This window comes from Ailuropoda melanoleuca, chromosome 13 (genome assembly GCF_002007445.2).
Source record: "Ailuropoda melanoleuca isolate Jingjing chromosome 13, ASM200744v2, whole genome shotgun sequence".
NCBI classification, from domain to species: Eukaryota; Metazoa; Chordata; class Mammalia; order Carnivora; family Ursidae; genus Ailuropoda; species Ailuropoda melanoleuca.
The window spans coordinates 4715911-4736981 of NC_048230.1; the positions used below are offsets into that span (position 1 = coordinate 4715911).

The window sequence follows — 21071 nt, forward strand, 5'->3', positions numbered from 1 at the left end:
GGAGAGGAAGAAGCAGGCTCATAGTGGAGGAGCCTGATGTGGGGCTCGATCCCATAACGCTGGGATCAGGCCCTGAGCCGAAGGCAGACGCCCAATGACTGCACCACCCAGGTGCCCCAGAAGCTGCTCATTTCTTAAGGCTAAAAAACTGAAACCTACTTCTGACTCCATGCAGATTTCCTGGCTCCTGACTGAGGCCCTACTCACCTGATCAAGGTGTTGACCTTGGCCACATCAATATCATAGAGCTTCTTCACAGCCTGTTTGATCTGGTGCTTGTTGGCCTTGACATCCACAATGAACACAAGTGTGTTGTTGTCTTCTATTTTCTTCATGGCTGACTCAGTAGTCAGGGGGAATTTGATGATGGCATAGTGATCAAGCCTGGGGAAGAGACAAAATGGTATCACCTGGCCTGGGTCCAATAAGAGGACAGGCCCTCTTTTAGAGCCCAAAGCCAGAAGAGCCCAGGTGCATCAGACCATGAAGTAGCAATCATTTTTGTCAGACTTTGGTCGCTAAACAGTGTCATCATCTGCACCCTGAAACTTAGGGACCTGGGAGTAGAAACCTGTGCACTTTCTTCCCCTTGAAGGGCTTTGTTTTTAAAAAGACTATTTATTTATTAGAGAGAGCGTGCGTGCACAAGAATGAGGGTAAGGGGAAAAGGGAGAAGCAGACTCCCCACTGAGCAGGGAGCCTGATGTGGGGCTCCATCCCAGGTCTCTGGGATCATGACCTGAGCCAAACAGACTGAGCAAAGGGTGCCCCCACTGGAAGTACTTGAAATCCTTCAAGTGATTTAAGGATCATCTCCAAGTTCCAAACCCCCTTGCATGCTTTGACTTCAACTTTTTTTTTTTTTTAAAAGACGTACTTATTTGTCAGAGAGAGAGAGCACAAGCAAAGGGAGCTGCAGGGGGGGAAGCAGGCTCCCTGCTGAGCAAGGAGCCCAATGTGGGACTCAATCCCAGAACCCTGGGATCCTGACCTGAGCCGAAGGCAGATGCCTAACCAATTTAGCCACCCAGGCATCCCCTGACTTCAACATTTTGAAGGGCAAACTTCTGGAAGAAATTTGGAGACTTGAGAGGTTAAACAATTTACTTCAAGAGCATAAAGCTAGACTATGGAGTCCTGAAACCCAGAGTAGAGTTCGAAAGAATGCTGGTGCTTCACTATGAGATTTGATAGATATTTCTGCCCTCCCTGGCTGCTGAAAACTGGTTTGAGGGCCATTGATTGACAGCAACTTTTATTTACAGCCCGAGTTAAGCTTACAGTGGCTCGACCACACCTACCATACAGCTTTCCCCCTGAAATTCAGAAAAACAAGTCTCTGTTCACCTGGACACTATGTTCCTATCTTAAAACTAGACAACAGGTCTCAACTCTCATCACACTAAATCCCATGTCCAAAGGGGGGTAAAAAGGGCTTTCCTCCACGGACACAACCCACTCTCCTTGTCTTTTTCTTAAGAAGCAGTGGGAGGTGGCTATTACTACTATTGCTCTAATTTGTGGCCCCCTAAGCTCAGTTTTATTACCAGTAGTGTGACACTCAAGTCCCTAAACCTTTTGCCCATTTCCCTCTATTTCTTGAGTGTAAAGACTTGAGAGTAAATGAGAAGAACCTTTTATACACTGTTGCAGGCCTTCTCCGTCCAATACATACAGATTATAAGTGTCCTTATCAATCTAGAATCATCCCACACTGTCACCCTCAAGGACTATTCCCTACAGCAAAAGGTGCAACGAATAACTAAACCTGGAACTCCAAAATAAAGAACATTTATCAAAGTCCTACTTTATACTCCAAGAAAGCAGAATTTGAAACCCAGACCATATACGAGGAATAATTAACCTAACAATTAACTAACCTTAACAGTCACTGAGCAGTTTTAAACAATTCCTGCCAATATTGTAAAAACGTCTCCTCTCGTTCTTAAACAGGGCATTAACAATCTCCTCATACTCCCTTTAGAGAGGCACCCTAGGTACCAACATATATTTGAGAAGTCATTCTGCAGGTTTGGTAAATTTCCAAATTACGAATGGCCACCCAACATCTTTTAATGGGAGAGGGCAATACTGACTTGTTTCTCCTGGGGGCGCTCTTTCGAGGATATTTGGGCTGCCTTCGGAGACGCAGAGTCTTGGGTCGTCGGAATGTAGGTGACGTGCGAATCTTCTTTTTTTTGTGGCTGTGGACGCCTTTCAGCACCGCTTTCTTGGCCTTCAAAGCCTTTGCTTTGGCTTCGGCTTTGGGAGGCGCAGGGGCTGAGAGAAAGAAAGAAAGAAAACGAGGGCACGGGATTCAGAAGCCAATCACTTCCGTTCTCAAAATCCCTAGCGGGCGCTCCAGAACACACGTGCATCAGTGGTTCCTTTGAAGACATCACCGAGTCTCAGATTAAAATTTTTCCATCATATGCACGATACCGGGGCGAACTTAGAGTAACTCCAGGAATACGACTGAGAAATAAAGGAACTAGCAATGATCGAACACTTGATACTTGACAAGATGTGTGCTAGTGGTTTTATCTTATATAGCTCTAACGGGGGGAAAAAAAGAAAAAGAAACTAAGTTGAGGGCTATAATTCTTCAGAGGTCTGGAGACATGGAGCTCCAGCGTGCGGATGCGTCTAGTTCCCCAAAGTCAACAGTCCGACAGCCCCCGACAGGTGGTGCCGGCCGGGCTTGCCTTCCCAAACCTCCTTACAGGAGCCCAGCTCATGCGGCTAGGCCCACGCGCACCGCAACGTGCCGGAATGCGAGAAGCAGCTCCGGAGCAGACACCCCAAGGCTTAGCCCAGCCGCTGTCCTCCCAGTTCGTTCACTCTGAAGGGATCCCACGCCAGCTAGCTGTGGTAGCCAACCCCCAGCCCCAGCACAAACCTTCCTTCTTAGGCTTCGGCGCCATCTTCGCAAAAAGGATTTCCAAAGCTCGTTTCAGGGGCTTATAGAGCAGAGTCTCACCGAAGAATCGCGATGCTTTTTGTTTAAAGCTGATTGGATAACCTTAGCGCGGTGCCCTCTGGGAATGGTAGTTAGGTTTAATGTCCTCGCGAGAGTGATTAAGCATGCTCCACCTCTTCTCTCAAGAGTCTAAAGCTTCTTGGGGGTTGTAGTTTTTTGGAGACGCGTGTTTATTTGTTGCTGTGGATGTGGATGGTGTGGCTCGCTGCTGCTGGGGTCTGGTCCTGAGCGCTTATCATCTTGAGGAAAGAGTACTGGAGCTCCAGGAGACAGTAGCACTGAAAACTGGTCTGAGTATAATTAGGTTGACTCAGGGAGAGTGAAGCGAAGTTCTAGAATGTTAGAGCAGAAATTGGTCCAGGGGTACCTGGGTGGCTCAAGCGTTAAGTGTTCCGCTGAGGTCATGACCTGGGGTTCTTGGATCGAGCCCCGCATCCGGCTCCCTCCTCAGTGGGAAGCCTGCTTTTCCTTCTCCCTCNCCCCCCCCCCCCCCCCCCCGCTTGTGCTAGCTCTCTCTTTCTCTCAAACAAAACAAAACCAAACCGCAAAATTTTAAGAACTTGTCTGGCCCAAGTCCCTCTAATAACTTCTGTGGAAATTTAGGTACAGAATGGGGACGTGGCTTATCAATAACAGTGTTCTGGTGGCAGAAAAAGTCGAGTCAGGCAGAGGGGAGGAGAAAAGTATCACAGAAGGTAGAAGGTGGCCACATCTACCCCTCTTTACCTATGACAGATTTCATGCGTTTTCCCGATAATACTCTTGAGACTACCAATATTCCAAACACCCGGGGTACAAGTTTCTCTAGGGCTTACTAGTTCTTGTGAGTAATTTCATTCACAGTCCCCTCCCTTTAAGGAGTCTTCCCTTCCCTGCTCCAGTCATGTTTGCATCCTCAACTTCAGTTCCTGACACAGAACAAGTTTTCGTAAAGCTTAGGTTTTTTCCCCTGAGGGTCTGTGTCTCTCCCACCTCCACCCGGCCCTTTCTATCTTCCTCCTCCCATCTTTGGAACCAGATCCTCCCTTTGACGGTGAGGATTATTATGTGCTACACTCCTCTTATATCCTACAGAACTGCAAAATGGAAAAGTTGTCCTTGGGGGTAAAATTCCAATGGGATCAGAGAGAACGCCGGTCCCAGAGCGGAGTCCCCTGGTCCCAGAGCGGCGATCTATCCAAAGGGCGAAGTTTCAGGTCCACCTAGCCCTTCTTTAGACTCCATTGAGGGACGCTGGCTGATCTTCAGCCTCCCACCCCTCAGTCTACACTGGAGCCTTGAAGGAAAACACCCCAGACTTTGGACGTCTCTCTCCTCGGTGGGCATCCCCTGTCTGCTTCCCCCACCCCACCCCATCCCGGGCAGAAGGGCGAGCGGGGGCAGACTCTATGAGTCACGTCCCGGGCCTGGAGTTGAGGAGGGAAGCGCCGCCTCTCCTTGGGCCCCTTCTCTCCTCCTCTCCCCTCCCCGCCGGCTCCTGGCCTAGCCAGATACTGCGCAGCAACCACCGATTCTCCATCACCAGTTTGACTGGGTAAGGGTCCCCTTGGAGCCGGAGCCCGGCCCAGAGGCGCAGGGGTGAGTGACCTGGGTGCCTTCGATCTGGGCGGGTTCCAGCCTGGGTGGAGGCGGTCCTGGTGCCAGTGAGGCGTCTGGCAGGGTACCCAGAGCTGGGGCAGCGCAGTGGGGAGGAGAGGAGGGGGAGGCTGGGACAGGCTTCGAGGCCGGGAGCTGCCGGGAGAGGGGCAGGGGGCGGCCCTTCTCCAGGAATTTCCGGGGATCATGTTACAGCGCTCGCGGAGGGAGAGCGGAGTGGGACGTGGGCCCTGCAGCTGACTGGGCCCCGGGCCCCCTCCTCCAGCAGCCCGCGGGCCTTGCAGCGCCATCCCTGCCCACACTGACCCCGTGCGGCGGGGCCGCTCCGCGCCCCGGGGCAGCTCTGTTATGGTAGGGCCGCCTCAACCTCGAGCTGTCGTCGGGTCACCGCGGCCCCGAGTCATTGTAGGAACTCTCCTGCCCCGAGTTATAGTGGGGTCTGCGCGGGCCCGGGCCCCCCCGGACGGGACTTCCCGCCCCCATTTGGCGGCGGCGGAGTCTCCCCGCCCCCGAGTCGTCGTCGGGACGCCGCGGGCCCGGGTGATTGTGGGTTCTCCCCGGCCCCGGATGATCGTCTCGTCCCCGTGGCCCGCTGTGGTCGTAGCGTCCCCGAGGCCGCGGGCTCCCGTAGGCTCCCCGTGGCCCAGAGTTATAGTCGGGACACCCCGGTCGCGGGTGATTGTCGGGTCTCCACGGGCCCGGGTCGCTGGGGCGGATCAGGCCCCCGCGCCTTCTCGGGGCTCCCCGCAAGACAGCAGCCGAGATGAACATTCTGGCGCCGGTGCGGAGGGATCGCATTCTGGCGGAGCTGCCCCAGGTAGGCGCCACGGCCACGTCGGGCTTCTGGCTGCGGTGGGGTGTGGGCGGGGAGGAGGCGGCACCAGATCAGTTAGAGGCTTGGGCCCAGCCCTGCGGCCCAGCTAGGTCTGCTGCTTCTGGGTGGTCCCCTGCCCTCCCCTAGGGCAGTTTGGCTGCGGGACGTGGGCCAGGAGTGGGTGAGTCCCATGCTCTTCTATCCCTCTCAGTGCCTGAGGAAGGAGGCCGCTTTGCACGTGCACAAAGACTTCCACCCCCGCGTCACCTGCGCCTGCCAGGAGCACCGGACAGGCACCGTGGGGTGAGTTAGACATCCTTAACTAAGAAAGGAAGTCTCAGGCAAAGCTAGGGTATACAAGCACCCCCTGGGGCTCCATTTCAGCCTCTACTAGCTATATGGTTATTCCCCCTTTTTTACACCCGCGTGTTCTCCCTTTTCTTCCCAGCAAGGTTGTGATGAGTGCTATGAAATGGGGTGGGGTAGAGAGGTGGCAGTTCACTTCCTGACACAGAGAAGGTGTTCTACGGGAGAGGGTGGTCACCAGCTCACCTTCCCACAGACTACCCATCTGAGCCCCAGGGCGGGGGGCTGTGCCTGTAGGGATGTCTCCCATTATGGGTAAAACAAGGTAATACTGATAACATTGGCACGCCATTAATTGAACATTTACTGTGTGCCAGGCAGTGTGTTGGTTACTATTATTGTCTTTTATTAAATGGAAAACACCATCCCTTTTAAGATGTATCCTGATTTCAGAAACGTTAAAATATATGTGGGGGAGTGAAGGGGGGGATATATAGGACATTTATCTCAGAATAGGGGACATTTATCTCATTTAAACTTCACAACAACCCGATAGAATATATACTAAATGTCCACTTAACAGATGTTGAAACTGAGGCTCAGAGAGGCTAAGTATCTTGTCCTAAGTCACACAGCTAGTAATTGTAAGAACTGGGATTCAAATTCATGGCTCTCTGATGCTGAAGCACAAAACAGCCTTCTGCAAGCATATGTGTCCGGGCAAACTGCCTGGGAGGCCTTGTGTCTGTTGTAACGTCAGCCTTGGTGCAGCTAACTTTATAGACTTAGCAGGGAACACTGAGACTCCCTAGGTTGCAAGAGCTAGTGCTCACTCCTCCTGTCCACTTTTGTGTCCTGCAGATTTAAGATCTCCAAAGTCATTGTGGTGGGGGACCTGTCAGTGGGGAAGACTTGTCTCATTAATAGGTAAGAAGGTGCTCTCGCTGAGCTGGATTGTGCTGGGCAGGGTTTGGCCAGACCTAGCCAGGTGGGCTGGGCTCAGGGCCAGAGCATCTGGTGCTCCCTCAGGTTCTGCAAAGATACTTTTGATAAGAATTACAAGGCCACCATCGGAGTGGACTTTGAGATGGAACGATTTGAGGTGTTGGGCGTCCCATTCAGTCTGCAGCTGTGAGTGCTTCCTCCACACCTTCCACCCGTTCCTTCCTCCAGTGCCTGTACCCCACCTCACGCCCCCTTCCCACATACCTGTGTTGTCCCCTCCTTCCTCCCAGCTGGGATACTGCTGGACAGGAGAGGTTCAAGTGCATTGCATCAACCTATTACCGAGGAGCTCAAGGTAAGGGCCTCGGTGAAGTGGGGCAGGTGGGTGTTCCTGGTCTCTAATCTAGGGTTGGGGGGATTTTGGAAAGAAGCCAATAATGTCAGCTGTTTTTGCCACTTTTCCAGCCATCATCATTGTCTTCAACCTGAATGATGTGGCCTCCCTGGAGCATACCAGGTATGTGGAGCTGCTGAACTATAATGGGGGTTCCAGGAAGAGCGGGTTCAGACAAGCGGGGTGATCAGGGACATTAGTAGAGAAGGAGAAGAATGCATCGAGGACCAGAGAGAGGGTGAGGGGCATATGAGTATCAGAAGGAGGAGCCTCTCCAGCCCACTCATCCTCGGTTGTCTACCCTCTGTGGCAGACAGTGGCTGGCCGATGCACTCAAGGAGAACGACCCTGCCAATGTGCTTCTCTTCCTTGTGGGTTCCAAGAAGGACTTGAGTGTGAGTGTGTTAATGGCGGAGGGGCTCCCAACTCGGTAAGGGGACCCCATCCCCCCTTGCCGTCTGACTCTGACCTTCCCTCAGACTCCTGCTCAGTATGTGCTGATGGAGAAAGATGCACTCAAGCTGGCCCAAGAGCTGAAGGCTGAGTACTGGGCGGTCTCATCTCTCACTGGTGAGTCAGAGGCCTCAGGTCTTCTGCAGCGGCACGCCTGTCTACCGGGTCTTTCACTTCTATCCCTTCAGCTGTGCCCAATGACCCGAGGCCTGGAACGGCCCCTGAGCACCCATCTGCTCCATGTGTCAGGTGAAAATGTCCGGGAATTCTTCTTCCGTGTGGCGGCGCTGACCTTCGAGGCCAATGTGCTGGCTGAGCTAGAGAAGTCAGGGGCACGGCGCATTGGGGATGTTGTCCGTGAGTGCCTGCCTGGATGAGGGTGGCGGAGAGTGCGGGGAACCTCTGATCCCTGCTTCATATATTTCCCACCCTTCTTCAGGCATCCATAGTGATGACAGCAACCTCTACCTAACTGCCAGCAAGAAGAAGCCCACATGTTGCCCGTGAGTGGTAAGGGGACTGTCTAGAGCCTGCTCAGCCCTGGGCACTGTGCCACCTTGACTCCCCTAGAGCTCGACCCTGGACATTTGCACTGATTGTTTTACCAGACCAAAGAGCTGCCCCTTGGTGGCAGTACCCCTGGAGGGGTAGCAGGGACCATGCTAGTCGCTCCCTGCCCCAGGCACCACACCAAAGACTAGATGTCCGGGAGCTCTCCTGGGTGCCCAGCAGTGGGGAGATAATCCCTGCTGCTTTTGCTTAGCCTGCGGGGCCCTTTTGAGTATGAGGATGCTTAATGATCCCAGCCTCACACTGTGCCTTATGCATTAAAATCTCTGTTATTAGCAGTTTGGGGAATGGAGTCCTTTGTTGGGGATGAGGGATGCGGAATTGGCAGGGCTGTATGGCTGTCTTGGGACTGGAGCTCCCTGCTGGATTCTGGCCATCCCTGGGTCCTGGGCAGGGCCCAGACAGGCTGGGAGCTCAGGAACCACATTTTTTTTTTTTTTTTTTAAATTTATTCGACAGAGATAGAGACAGCCAGAGAGAGGGAACACAAGCAGAGGGAGTGGGAGAGGAAGAAGCAGGCTCATAAGCAGAAGAGCCTGATGTGGGGCTCGATCCCATAACGCTGGGATCACGCCCTGAGCCGAAGGCAGACGCTTAACCGCTGTGCCACCCAGGCGCCCCAGGAACCACATTTTAGAGGGCTGTACTGGACTCTCAGTGATTGGCTTTGAGAGCTCTTTCATTTGCTTCCTTATCCTCAACTGTGTCCCTCTACGTGGTACTTATTCCCAAATTTCTACCACTGGATAATTGTTTTCTTTCCCCCCCCCGCCTTCCTTTAAAAAAAAAATACTTCTCCGAGGGAGCACAGTAGGAAGTAATTGAGTTTTGGATGCTCTTTGGGTTGACCAGAAGGCCCAGGTCAGGTATGGGCTTGGTTCTTACTCAGAAGATGTGCTGTCTAATGTCTGTCTAACATTGTTAGTGATATAAGCATAAATTAATGAGTAGTGTCTTTTTACATTTTAAAGCCTGATTAACTAAATAAACAAACAGCATAGGGGTACCTGGCTGGCTCACTCAGTAGAGCATGTGACTCTTGATCTCAGGGTCGTGAGTTCAAACCCCATGTTAGGCCTAGAGCTTACTTAAAAAAGAGGAAAAAAAAAAAAAGAAAAAAACCAGCATATTTTTTTTCCCTCTTCAAAAAGAAAAAGACATGCTCTGAGTCAGGAGGTCCCCCATTTGAGTCCTCATTGTTCGTCCTCAATCACTTCTCACTGTGTTCCCCTCAGAGAAGTTTTACTTGTTTGTTTGTTTCCAAAGATTTAACCATTTATTTTAGAGAGAGAGAGTGCATGTGCACAAGCTGGGGAAAGGGCAGAGGGAGAGGGAGAAGCAGACTCCCCACTGAGCAGGGAGCCCAGCATGGGTCTCCATTCCAGGACCCTGAGATCATGACCTGAGCTGAGATAGAGAGTTGTATGCTCAACCAAATGAGCCACCCAGGCGCCCCAAAGAGAAGTATTTTTTAAAGGGAAGGCAGGAAAGGGGTGAAAAAAAGAAAACAGTTATCCAATGGTAGAAATCTGGGAATAAGCACCAGGTAGGAAAGCACAGTTGGGGATAAGGAACCAAAGGAAAGAGCTCTCAGACTCCCAGGCAAATCACTTATCCTCTGTGTCTCAGTTTCCTTATCTGTAAAATCAGGCTAATAATACTGATGAGGTTTCATGGATGAAATAAGGTAAAGCACTAACACACATAGGAAGAGTTCCAGAACCTTAACTATTATAGCTAATTGGAGGGAAGAGTGGTGAAGAACCTGGCTCCCTGTTGACATCTGACCCAGAGTCATAGATTGCCTGGAAGTATCTCAGACATCTGGGCCAACAGTGGTGGGACACATGTGGCCTCAGGTGTTATCCTGAGAGGCCATGGAGAGCCAAGATTAGAACACAGGTCCAGGTTCCCAGTCAGCAAGTGCTCTGTGCATTCCATGCCTGGTACCATTCTCACCCAGCCACTCTGTCCTGGAAGGGTTGGCTTTTCTGCATACTCCTCTCTTGTGACTTCTCCTTTCCTGCTGTTTTTAGAGTTGTCTAGAGCTAAGGTGAGGAGGGGAGTCTGGGTAGTGGCCCTATCTGCTCAACCCGCTGGGCCTGGAGGAAGGTGAAGGCTGGGATCATGCAGACAGTAGCAGCAGTGGAAGAGGCCATTGATGACTGCAGAAAACAGTTTAAACATCATCCTTCCCCCTTTTTTCCATCTGTTGAGGCATATCCTGGCCTAGGAACCTGGTGCCAAAAGAATTTGAGGGGAGTGATATGTGGAGTGTGGGTGGTACAGTTCTTAACACTTTTTCACACTCCCTGGGATTGTTTTTTCCATGTCTCTTCCCTCACGGGACTGTGCTCCTCACCCCTCCTCTTCTACAGAGCCTGTAACTCTGTGTGTGTGTGTGTGTGTGTGTGTGTGTGTGTGTGTGTGAAGCCTGCACCACAGAGCTGCTGTAGGTTTGTGCTGAATGGTGGGGGGGGCATCAGGGGTGTGGTTGGGTTTTCTGGGTGCTGCCTGTAAGGGGCATGTGCATGTGTGCATATTGCATTAGTCCATGTGTGAGGAGGAGATTTTCTACGTGTGCAGCGTGTGCGATCCATGCACGGGCAGTGTATGTGCTATATTTAAGGGTGTGAGGGGTGTACGTGTAGTAGATTACTGTGAATGCAGCCGGCCCTGCTCCCCCGTCATCGACAAGCCTATGGAGACACATGCGGTTGCGTGAATGAAGTAAGATAAAGCACTAACATACATAGGAAGAGCTCAGAAACCTTAATTATTTTAATAATTTGTTTGGGGGAAGAGTTACCGAGACCCTGGCTCTATTTATCGGGCAGGATTGTCTCTGGGACAGGGTGCCTGTGGGGTCTAGGAGGGAACGCGGGGAGGGCGCCCTGGGGCTGGAAGCCGACATCACGTCGTCCACTTGAGAACTGGGCCTTGGGCTACAGTAGAGGGGCCTGAGGGCAGAGAGAGAGAGAACGCGCGAGAACGCGAGCGAGCCGGAGATTGCCTTGCTCCAGCGCGGGCGGGAGCTCAGAGAAGCCGGGTTGGCTGCGGGGAGGCGGGCGGGGCGCCAGGGCTGCTGCTGCGTTCGGAAGGCTTGGGAGGGGCTGGATTGCGGCGGAAGCTTGAGGTTGAGAGAATGGCTGGGGCGGGGCTGAGAACGGGGGTAGGGGCGGGGCTAAGGTCCGGGGGTAGAACTAAGAGCGGGGAGTAGGTCTGGAGAGGGACTAGGGATGGGACTGAGGGCTGGGCCTGAGAGGCGGAGCTAAGGTTTAGGCCTGAGATAAAGAGGTGGTACTAAGGTTAAAGGTGGGACAAAGAGGGGCATGGAAGGATCTGGGAGGGCCCGGATGAAGAGCGCGGCTGAAGCTTAAATTTGGGCTAAGACAACGCAGAGCCAGGGGAGGGTGGAGGGAGGGATCGGGCAAGCATGAGGCGGAGTTAAGGGCTGGACAGGGGCGAAGCTGAGATTGGGGTTTACGGTTGGCTCGGCCAAGCTGAGGTTCAGGATTGGACTTCTGCGAGGAAGAGTCTTGTAGAGACGAGAACTGGTCTGAGAACGATGTGGGTGAGGACGACACTGAGGATTGAAAGGTGGACTAAGGAAAAGACTGAAGACAATGCCAGCATCTGGGATGAGGGCAGCACTGGTAAAGAGGGGGCGGGGCAAGAGTTTGGGGGTGGGTTTCGATCTGGGGGCGTGGCACCCAAGGAGGGTTTAGAACTGGGAAGAGCCCGGCGAAGGAGGCGGGGCCAGGGGCTGGACTGGGGCGGAGGTAGGGCCTGGGGGCGGGCTCACGCCGAGCCGTGGACCAATGATTGAGGACTGGGGTCCTGAGGCCCTGGAGAGTGCCCCCGGGTTCGGCTGATCCAGTCCCGCCGGAGCCAGAGCTGCTAACCCCTAGTTTGTAGGGCTGGAAGGCGTTGCCGTGTTTCCCGGCCGCCGCCTAAGAAATGCGGGGCCTGTCTGGAGCGCGTGGTCCAGCACCCACCCAGTCGCCAGGCTGGGGGGGGGGGCGATTCCATTGACTCTGAGGGGAGGAAGGAGTCTGGAGGTTCCACTCGTGATATCACAATCACCGCCAGATGTGGGCGGGGCCAGAGCGGCATTTCCCCGGAGACGCGTGCACACTGCACTGCCTAGCTCCCTCCTTCTCCCTACTTCCCTTCCTTTCTCCCTTTCCCCTCCCTTCCTCCCCCATTCAGCTGCTTTGGTGCCTACCCTGGAACCCGCCACCTGTGTCACAAGGGCGGGGGGAGCCTCAGCCGCAGGACTGGGAGGATTCTGTACAAATGAGCATCACCTGTGAGTTTTGAGTTAGGCCCCTGCGCCTGGTTGAATGCCCCACCAAGAAAAAGACCACAAACCTCCCTCTTCCTTTTAAGCTATCATTCTCATTTCATTATGAAGTCTGCCCCGTGTCCGGCCACAATTACTTCTGCTGCAGGAGCGCTGGACCCCCTGCTCCAATAGGAGCTCTCCTCCTGTCTGTGAAACTGGAGAGCAGATTGCCTTTCTCAGATCTGAGAGTTACTAAACCCCACCCCTTGGCAAACAGAGTTAGGATTGTTAGGGCCTCTTGGGGGTTTGGGAGGAGTTAATCAGCGGACCCTGTCTACAAGCCGCCTTCATAATGACTCCAGAGAGAGAAAGAACAGGAGTCCGATAAAGCAGAATTTGAATCCTGACCCTTAGGGTCCAGGCTGGATCTGGTTGTGGAGTCAGGATTGAGTCAAACCAGAGGATGAAGAATGGGCTGTGTTGGAGCTGAAAAGCAGGTGCTGCAGGAGCTGACCGCTAGCAGGATGGGTTTGGGATAGGAACCCCAAGTAGACAGGGCTGAAAGAGCACAGGTCATACGGAGCCAGGAAGATTGGGTTTGACTCCTACCTCTACCATCTATTAACTTGTGTCTTTGGACAGGTTTCTTATCCTGAGTCTCTGAGTCCCCGTCGATAGAATGGATTGTGGTGAGGATTTCAAATTAAAGGCCTATTTTAAAAGCCCAGCACAGTGCCTAACATTGGGAAGATGCTCGTCCTGGGTCCATTCTCTTCTGGGAAAGCCCCTGCTTTGAACCCTGGGCAGAATCTCCAATTGTAGCTTCTTTGTGGTTCCACTGGAGGGTTTATTTCATTCTACTCATGTCATTCAATCAACCAACATTTACTGGGCACTTTTCACGTCCCAGGACTTGCAGATACAGAGGCAGATCAAATGTGGGCCTTGTTCTCATGTTGCCATAGAGTAAGTGCGTGAATACCATGGCAGGGTAAAGGGGCCCAAGACACGTGTGACCGATTCTCCTTGGGTAGATAGTGTTGTTCTTTCCAAGATGAACATGTATTTCTGGGGAGGGAGAGGCAGGAGAGAAGGAATGGAGAAGGGAGGGATGGGAGGAAGGATGGATGGGTGGGAGAAACTTATAACTGAGGAAGGAACGAGGGCCTGGGTCCTGGGGGGTCAGTTATGTCATGATGAGGAGTTTGCACCTCATCCCGAAGGCAGTGGAAGGCTATTAAGCAGGAGGAATGTGGTGGACCAGTTGGTGTTCTAGAAAACTCAGTTTGGTTGCATTGTGAAGACTGCATGAAGATAGTGAAAGAGAAGGCAGGGAGGCCAGGAAGGAGGCTCCTGCGGCAGTCTTAGGGATAATGGAGGTTTGAACCAAGAGAGAGGCAGATGCGGGGGGCAGATAGGCGTGCAAGACTTGGTCATCAAGTTGGTATAGAGGTGAAGGAAAGAATGATCCCTAGATTTCTAGCTGAGGTGTCTGTTCCTCTCTGAAATGGAAGAGACAAGAGGAGATGGTTTATGGAGGGTAAGGAGAAGAGATAGGCTTGTGTGGGACATGCTGGTCTAAGATGTTTTGGGAAAGTCCAAGAGGGTATTGACTACGTGCTCACAAAAGCAGTCTGGATTGGAGACCCTGATTTATGTCATTTTTTTGGTTGGTGTTGAAACCATGTAAGTGGATGGCATTTTCCAAGAGAAGGCTGTAGAGTCTTTGAGAAGGAGGCCAAACACAGGACCTGTAATCACCAATTTTAGGGGTACAGCAGAGGAAAAGGAAACTGCAAAGGAGTCAGGAAGAACTAAACAGCAAGTCAGAGAAGGAAGGCAGATGAGATGAGAGAGATCTGTCATGGGAGTCAGAACAGTTTGCAGGAGAAAAGAGATTGATTGGTCAACGGTCAGGTGAGACAAAAAGAAGGCTGCTGGGTTTAGCTATTAGGAAATCGTTGGGGGATGCCTGGCTGGTTCAGTCAGTAGAGCATGGGACTCTTGATCTCGGGGTTGTGAGTTTGAGCCCCACGTTAGGCATAGAGATTACTAAAAAAAAAAAAAAAAAAAAAAAGGAAATCATGGTGGCCTTTGCCTGGGCTCTTTTGATAGAAGGGCCCAGTAGCTGCCATATTGTATGTGGCTGGCATAGAAGAGAGATGGAGACTCTGCGTTCTGCGTTCACTGAAGATAGGGACTGGGCCTCCTTCACTGGTGCCTAGTGAAGCTAATCAGTATGTCTGTTAAATGAAGGAGTGAATAAACCTGGGTTGAAAAGGAAGCGAGGTGGGATATGTAGTGGTAGAGGGAGAAACAGGGCTTATACAGTGCTTTGTTTAAGGGTATTCATTTCCTGTAGGAAATTAACCCTAAAACAGTAAAAAGGGAGAAAGTAAAAATTCTGGTTGGGACCTAGAATTCAGGTGCTTTGGGCAGGAGGAGGGCGGAGGGATACTTCCCCTGGCTGGAGGAGAGTGGATCAGGGTGGGAGCAGCCTCGGGTAATACTGGTGCAATGAGCTAAGAGGAATAGCAGCAGGGTAGGAGCTTCCAGAAGGTGCTGGAAGTTTCCTACCTTTCTTTCTTCCTTCTTTCCTCCCTTCCTTCCTTCCTTCAATGAATTTTGGGTACTTACTGAGCTGTGGAATATAGAAGGAGCTGACCAGGGACCTGTAGAAAGATGACCAAATGCCACCGAAGGCCCTGCTAAAGTCCCCCAAGCAATGAGCTCAAGGAGCAGGACTCAGCTCTGATGCCCCAAAGGCCAAAGCTCATTGTGGGAAGGCAAGGCAAGTGGCAGGCTCTGCCCTGTGGTTGCTGATGGAGCTGTAGCCCCATCAGTGTCTGCATCGTGCCGCCGTCCTGAACGATTCATTCTCTGTGTCCGTCTCCTCACCTTGACCACAGGGCTGTTGGGTTGTTTTCTTAATTTCCGCATCTCCAGGGCGCAGGTGGAGCTTCTCAGGGAATGCTTTCGGCGTGAAGGGCATGGGGAGGAGGCTGCGGCCGCTCCCACTCTGTGCTCTCTCAGATGTAAACAGGTTCCCCGGCTGGGAGAGAGGACCTCTGCTGGCTGCTGTGCCGTCCAGCACCGATGTCTCCGCCTTCTCTGAAGGTGGGTCCAGGGAATCCCGACCCTGGGGTACCCACCCCCCTCACTTGGGAAAACTCAAACCTGGCAGGCAGGAGGGAAGGAAGTGTTTGGTCCTGAACGGTTACCCAGCTGCCCCAGCCCCACCCCATCCCCTACTCCTGTCAGGCCGGGAGGGCCCATTCCCCATTCCCCGAGGCCACAGTCACCCCTATCTTTGGCCTAGCACTTGGTGTGCACAGATTTCTTTCACATGTGTGAACTGAGCCCTCTCAACAATCCTGCACAATACATATTACCACCCCTGCCATGTTACGGATAAGGAAATGAAGGCTCAGAGAAGTAACTTGCCCTGGGACGCCCAGCTAGTAAGTGACAGAGCCAAGACTTGGACTCGGGCCCATCTGATGACAAGTACAGGGCACGTAGCACTCTTTTCAGCAGTGCTGAAAAAGGTGGTGGTGACCCAAGGTCCAGCCTCACATGCCTCATTCCCCCCATGATGGGAAGGGGGCATGGGAGGAGAAGCAAAAAGGGAGGCCCCAAGTGGGTCAGCAGTGGATGGGGGACTCAGGGCCCTCACAGACTGGTGGGGGGAAGGGAAGGGAGGAGTGTGGGGCAAATTTCATACTAAGCTGCTGTTCCCTCATCTCTCAAGTACTTTGAAGGCCACTTGGACTAACGCCTCCAGCCTGGGTTACCTCCTGGGGGGTGGCCAGCGTGAAGTCTTGTCCCAGTTCCACCCCTGCAGAGGCTGGACAAAGGCTCAGTCCTCGTGGCCTGTCTGGACGGAGTAAGCCAGCTGTAGCACCCATACCAGGCTGTCCTGGAACTCACAGTGCCAGCTCACTTCTTCCTGCAGGGGTGGGTGGAGCTGGAGTCCAAGGGGGGCCCTGCAAGAAGGTGCCTTGTTCTCTCTGTCCTGGTACGTGAATCCTTGGGCACATGGAGTCACTTCACAGGCTCACCTTTTAGATGGTGGCCCGAGGGAGAGCCATTGGTAGCCTGGAACCTTAGGCAGGGTCGGGGGGGAGGCTGTGGGGTAGAGGTTGGGAGACTCCAGTGTGAGCAGGGCTGGTGTTGGCCTGAGCAGAAGAGGTGGAGCCAGGGCTTTCCCCCAATATCAAATCCTCACGCCAAGGGCTTCTCCGCTGTGTCCATGGTACCTGTGCTGCCCCCAAGGGGTGGCAGGGCTCAGGATGGGGGCGGGTCGTTCAAGTCTGTGGCTCTAAGGAGATGGGATGGGCAACGGAGGCTTGATGAATGCGAAGCAAAGAGTGAGCATGGGGAATGGGAGAGAAGTGAGAAAGTGAGGAAGGTGTCATAAGGGAGTAGGGGCTTGGAGAAGAGCAGAGAAAGCAAGCACCAGAGTCAGGCGGAGGAGCTGAGGAGCCTGACCTTATCTCCCCTCCAGGCTTGAGCCTCCACGCCACAGCAGGCCTCAGGGCCCAGTGATGCTGAGGCTGAGGGGTAGGGACGTGGGCCTCCTGGCCTGTGCAGGGCAGGAGGAGGGGCTCAGAAATGGTGCTCCTGTCGGCCATGTGGTCCCATGGTCTGCTTGGCCCGAGGGCCTTCGCCTACTGGGGCAGCCTGTGGAGGGCCCCAGCAGGAGAGGCAGGAGGCGGGGAATGGAAGAGGCAGGCGTCCTGGGGCAGCAAAGGGGACTCTCTGAGACATTTTCCTGGGAGTCTGCAGGGGAGGATTTGTGCAGGGGACCTGAGGGGAAAGGGGAGTGCTGAGTTCCTACTCTGTGGTTACCACTCTGAAGTAGAAAGCGGGAGGTGGCAGCCGGTGAATTTGGCAAAGCCTTTAGATTGAGCTATGGGAGGGGAGACCCAGAGGTGTGCTGCTGTCGCCACCCCCGTGTGACCCAGACTCCCACCCCCTCAGGTGAATTCAAGGACCTGGAGAGGTGCTGCTGGAAACACAAGCAGTGCACTGGGCACATCATCCACCCCTTCGCCTCGGACTGCGGCCACCACGACCTGCACCTGCACTCCGTCAGCCACTGCGACTGCGATTCCAGGTACGGGCCCTCCTCCTCGGGACCCCCGCAGCCCAGGAGAGACTCCAGGGCAGAGCTAGGCCCCACAATTTCCCTGTGGTTCCCCCTTCAGCTTTGACCTGGTGCTGCCAGCCCAACCCCAGCTTTGTAAACCTGGCTCTGCTCCAGAGCCATGGGGAGGCGGTCTCTTGGCAGCCTGGGCTGAGTCCGGCAGTAGCCAGCTGTCCCTCAGGCTTCTGCTCTGGGTCCCGGGGGAGTCACATAGGCGTGGGAGCCTGGCTGAGTCCTCTGTGTGGCAGGCTGAAGGACTGCTCAGAGAAGACAAATAGCGACAACTCCCAAGATGTGGGCCCAACCTGCTCCCGAGATGAGGGCTCAACATGTTTCAACATCATCCAGTCCCCTTGCTTTGAGCTCATCCCAGAGGAAGAGTGTGTGGAGCGGTTCTGGTATGGCTGGTGAGTGCTGACAGGGGCGGCACTAAGGGGCACCAGCCCCCCAACTCTCTGTCAATCTTCTCTTTCCCTGTCCCCCTCCGTCCCAGGTGCAAAAGCTATAGGCCTGTCTCTGTGGCAGTGATCCACCATCCCATCCACCATGACTACGCAGCAGACGACCTGAATGAAGAGGAGGAGGAGGAAGAAAGCAAGCCTCCCATTCCGACCCAGGTGGGGCCCGCCACCACCGCACCCGCTGACACAGGCATGGGCGCAGTCGCAGGTACCCCGGACTCAGCAGCTCCCATCACTATCTGGCGCTCTGAGAGCCCCACAGGGAAGTCCCAGGGCAACAAGGTGATCAAGAAGGTGAAGAAGAAAAAAGAAAAAGAGAAAGACAAGGAAGAGGAGATGGATGAGAAGGCAAAGCCGAAGAAAAAAGTCAAGAAGGGCAAGTTGATTAAGAAGAAAAGCCCAGTTAAATCGGAAACTTCACCTCCGGACTTGAGCCTATCAGTAAGCCCAAGAGAGCTGGCCAGAATGTCAGAGTCCAGCCCAGACAGCCGGGAAGACTTGGAGAGTGAGGACAGTTACAATGACTCCAGGCGAGAGGAACCCTCCAGTGAGGATATCGTGGAGTCTTCATCGCCCAGGAAGGGAGAGAAGAACACAGTCCAGACTAAGAAACCTAGGGCGAAGGCCTCACCAGTCAAGGTGGTCAAGAGGAAATCTCCCCCAGCATCAAACCCCAATCTCAGTTGAGGCCAGGGCGTCCAGGGTGAAGAATAAACGCGATCAAGCCTGTAGCTGACCCCCTGCTGCTGTTCTCTCTCCCTCCAACCTATCCCTGAGGGGGAGGGGGCTTCTGGGCATAGCTGGAGCCAAGGGGCCAGGGGGCTGCAGTGGTTTCTGAAGGGTAAGCTGTCTTTCAGGACGGAGTCCATGGGAATGTACCGGGGAGGGCAGAGAGGAGCAGAGCCTGTTTCTCTGTAACATCCTAGGCTCGGGGCGGGAGAGGAACACATCTGGGTCGGTGGGAAGGAGGCTGCCCATCTCCTGGGAGGGTGGTTTGTGTGAAATCCACTCGGGGACAGGCAGTGCTGTCTGCAGTGATACCCCTAATAAAGTGAACCTTTTAACCATTCTGTGCCACTGTGCCTGGCCTTTCCCTACTCTAAGCAGCCCTTAGGAAGATGCTGGTGGCAACAAAGGGAACGTGATCTTCCCAGCTGGTGTGTCCTTGCTCCTGCTAGGCCCTTCCAGACCTTTGTGCCAAAGGGAATGGAACTGATTTCCTGGCAGAAGACCAGCCTCTCCCTCTCAAGTCTTGCCAACAGCCAAAGAGATCTTTAATGACGGAATGAAGTCAAGACGGGAAACTCATCAAGTTTGGGTAGCAGTGACCCTTTCTGATTTCTTTGCTGAGCCCCAAACAGAGGAAAGGGAGGGGGAAAGCCTGACTTTCCCAGCACCAACTTGAAAAGCTGTGAGGCGAGGCCCTTCTAAAGAAACACGGGGGGCGCCTGGGTGGCACAGCGGTTAAGCGTCTGCCTTCGGCTCAGGGCGTGATCCCGGTGTTATGGGATCGAGCCCCACATCAGGCTCCTCTGCTGTGAGCCTGCTTCTTCCTCTCCCACTCCCCCTGCTTGTGTTCCCTCTCGCTGGCTGTCTCTATCTCTGTTGAATAAATAAATAAAATCTTTAAAAAAAAAAAAATAAAAAATAAAGAAACACGGGAGACCAGGAGTCTAGAACACAAAGAGGCAGTGGCCTGGGGAAAGGGGTCGGGGCAGGGGGCTGGATGGACCAAGCTGGTAAGAGGGGCACTGGCCTCCCCTGCAACAGACCGGCCCCTCCTTTTCCAGGCTGTGCAGGGCAGCAGGTGAGCACGGGGCCCGTGCCGGGGCAGACGTATACAGTAGAGGTACTCTGCTATCACAGACCAAGGCCCAGCGGGCAAAGAGATGGGGGAAGAGGTGCAGGGGCTCGAACTGAGAAATTGAAATTTACTCGCGGTCCTTCTTCACTGTGCCAGAGGCGGCTAGTGGGCATGGTAGATGGTGTGGCTGTGTGCGAGTGTAGCAATAGCAGCTAATGGATGCTGGGGCCTTACGAGGTCCTAGGCCCGGGGCTGGGCGCTCACACATCCTCTCGAAGTCCTGGCAGCTGCCCCGATGAGGCACGTATCACTCCACTTTACAGAGAAGACGGCTGGCTCAGAGACCACAGGCACACGGTTGGGAGGCGGAGCAGGGATGTGACCCCGGGCAGCCAGATACAGAAGCTGCTGGCTGTTCTGAGTCACCGTGCTCCACACACTGCACTGAAAGCCACCCTTCAAGGGCCTGAGCGTTGGAGAGAGGCTTTGTAGACAGAGAGTGCTCTGTAGAAACACTGTTTATTCAAATGACAGGCAGGAAGCAGAGGCAGCAGCAGGTGGGTGAAGGCGGCCAGGCGGGGGTGGGGCAGGTTAGCACTGCGCCCCCGTGTCCCCTGCAATTCTGCTTTGCTAGCCACCCAAGCTGTCGGCATCAGGGTCAGAAATACTTTCCCTCCTCTCCCTCCTGCCCCAAACTGAATAAATAGCATTCCTCTCCCCACAAGAGCTGGGGGAGACTCATGTGCTGAGCTTGGTGCCCCGGGGTCACAGCCCAGAGTCAGGTGAGGGCAGAAGCTCCCAATGGCTTGTAGGGAGTAGAATACAAAACTGTTCCACTCTCATTCTCGTCTTCCTCTTCTTCCTCCCTGCCACACTCCCCTCCCAGCCTGGTCCCGGGACAGGTGGTCGGTGAGGGCCTGGAGTGGGAGAACTGTTGCCTAGTGTACACTGAGCTCAAATTCGCAAGGTCATCCAGCTTGTCACCCATCCAGGCTGACCACCAAAGAGAATGTCAATTCATGCCACTTTATGGACAGAAAAGGAGGGGCAGGGAGTGAGGCAGTGGGCGGCTGGACCTCTCCCAGCCTCAGAGGTAACCAGAGTCCTAGGAGCAGGCCCCCTACCGATCCATCTCATCCAGAAGCGGGGTGGCATCGCCGGCAATGGACATAGGGGTGCTTTCGATCATGGGGCTGGGAGAGGGCCGAGGCGTCAGCCGCTGCTTCTGTTTCCGCCGCTCGGCTTCCTTCTCCTGTAGCCACTGCTCTGCCATCTTCCCCCAGTCGATGGCAGCGTGGCTGTTGGACCTGG

General features: G+C 53.9%; 4 protein-coding genes and 2 non-coding genes across 19 annotated transcripts in view; 2 read left to right on the top strand and 4 right to left on the bottom strand.

Annotated features, from left to right (window-relative positions):
• Positions 1–188: 188 nt before the first annotated feature.
• Positions 189–3055, bottom strand: RPL23A (ribosomal protein L23a). Its single transcript, XM_034640272.1, has 3 exons — positions 2900–3055; positions 2097–2280; positions 189–384 (listed from the first exon to the last, which is right to left on the bottom strand). The coding sequence occupies exons 1-3, from the start codon at positions 2922–2924 to the stop codon at positions 204–206; spliced, it is 390 nt and encodes a 129-aa protein (XP_034496163.1). The 5' UTR covers positions 2925–3055; the 3' UTR covers positions 189–203.
• Positions 471–542, bottom strand: LOC117795825. Its single transcript, XR_004619979.1, has one exon. It is a non-coding gene; the product is annotated as a small nucleolar RNA Z17 (small nucleolar RNA).
• Positions 2373–2437, bottom strand: LOC117795819. Its single transcript, XR_004619976.1, has one exon. It is a non-coding gene; the product is annotated as a small nucleolar RNA SNORD42 (small nucleolar RNA).
• A 673-nt stretch (positions 3056–3728) lies between the features above and the next one.
• Positions 3729–17465, top strand: RAB34 (RAB34, member RAS oncogene family). Of its 4 annotated transcripts, XM_019801499.2 has the most exons (12): positions 4394–4558; positions 5181–5393; positions 5602–5693; positions 6558–6623; positions 6726–6827; positions 6932–6996; positions 7107–7158; positions 7349–7430; positions 7515–7605; positions 7738–7845; positions 7928–7998; positions 17330–17465. In XM_019801499.2, exons 2-11 carry the CDS (start codon positions 5340–5342, stop codon positions 7993–7995), a joined length of 780 nt encoding a protein of 259 aa, XP_019657058.1. In that variant the 5' UTR covers positions 4394–4558; positions 5181–5339; the 3' UTR covers positions 7996–7998; positions 17330–17465. The 4 variants fall into 4 exon arrangements, with proteins under 4 accessions (XP_019656975.2, XP_034496162.1, XP_019657058.1 ...); XM_019801416.2 differs by lacking the exon at positions 17330–17465 and having other exon boundaries at positions 3729–4514; positions 5297–5393; positions 7928–8336; XM_034640271.1 differs by lacking the exon at positions 17330–17465 and having other exon boundaries at positions 4366–4514; positions 7928–8336.
• PROCA1 (protein interacting with cyclin A1) lies at positions 7928–19024 on the top strand. Of its 9 annotated transcripts, none has more exons than XM_019801288.2 (5): positions 7928–7998; positions 15380–15463; positions 17330–17465; positions 17744–17902; positions 17989–19024. In XM_019801288.2, the coding sequence occupies exons 1-5, from the start codon at positions 7983–7985 to the stop codon at positions 18641–18643; spliced, it is 1050 nt and encodes a 349-aa protein (XP_019656847.1). In that variant the 5' UTR covers positions 7928–7982; the 3' UTR covers positions 18644–19024. The 9 variants fall into 9 exon arrangements, with proteins under 9 accessions (XP_019656847.1, XP_019656910.1, XP_034496159.1 ...); XM_034640268.1 differs by lacking the exon at positions 7928–7998 and adding an exon at positions 9494–11714 and having other exon boundaries at positions 15293–15463; XM_002912321.4 differs by lacking the exon at positions 7928–7998 and adding an exon at positions 9497–11714.
• A 1236-nt stretch (positions 19025–20260) lies between these two features.
• Positions 20261–21071, bottom strand: part of SUPT6H (SPT6 homolog, histone chaperone and transcription elongation factor) — a 32379-nt gene continuing 31568 nt past the window's right edge. For all 3 annotated transcript variants that reach the window (XM_034640267.1, XM_002912323.4, XM_034640266.1), the window contains exon 37: positions 20261–21067. In XM_034640267.1, the coding sequence (XP_034496158.1) occupies positions 20881–21067 (187 nt within the window). In that variant the 3' untranslated portion in view covers positions 20261–20880. The remainder of the gene's footprint in view (positions 21068–21071) is intronic.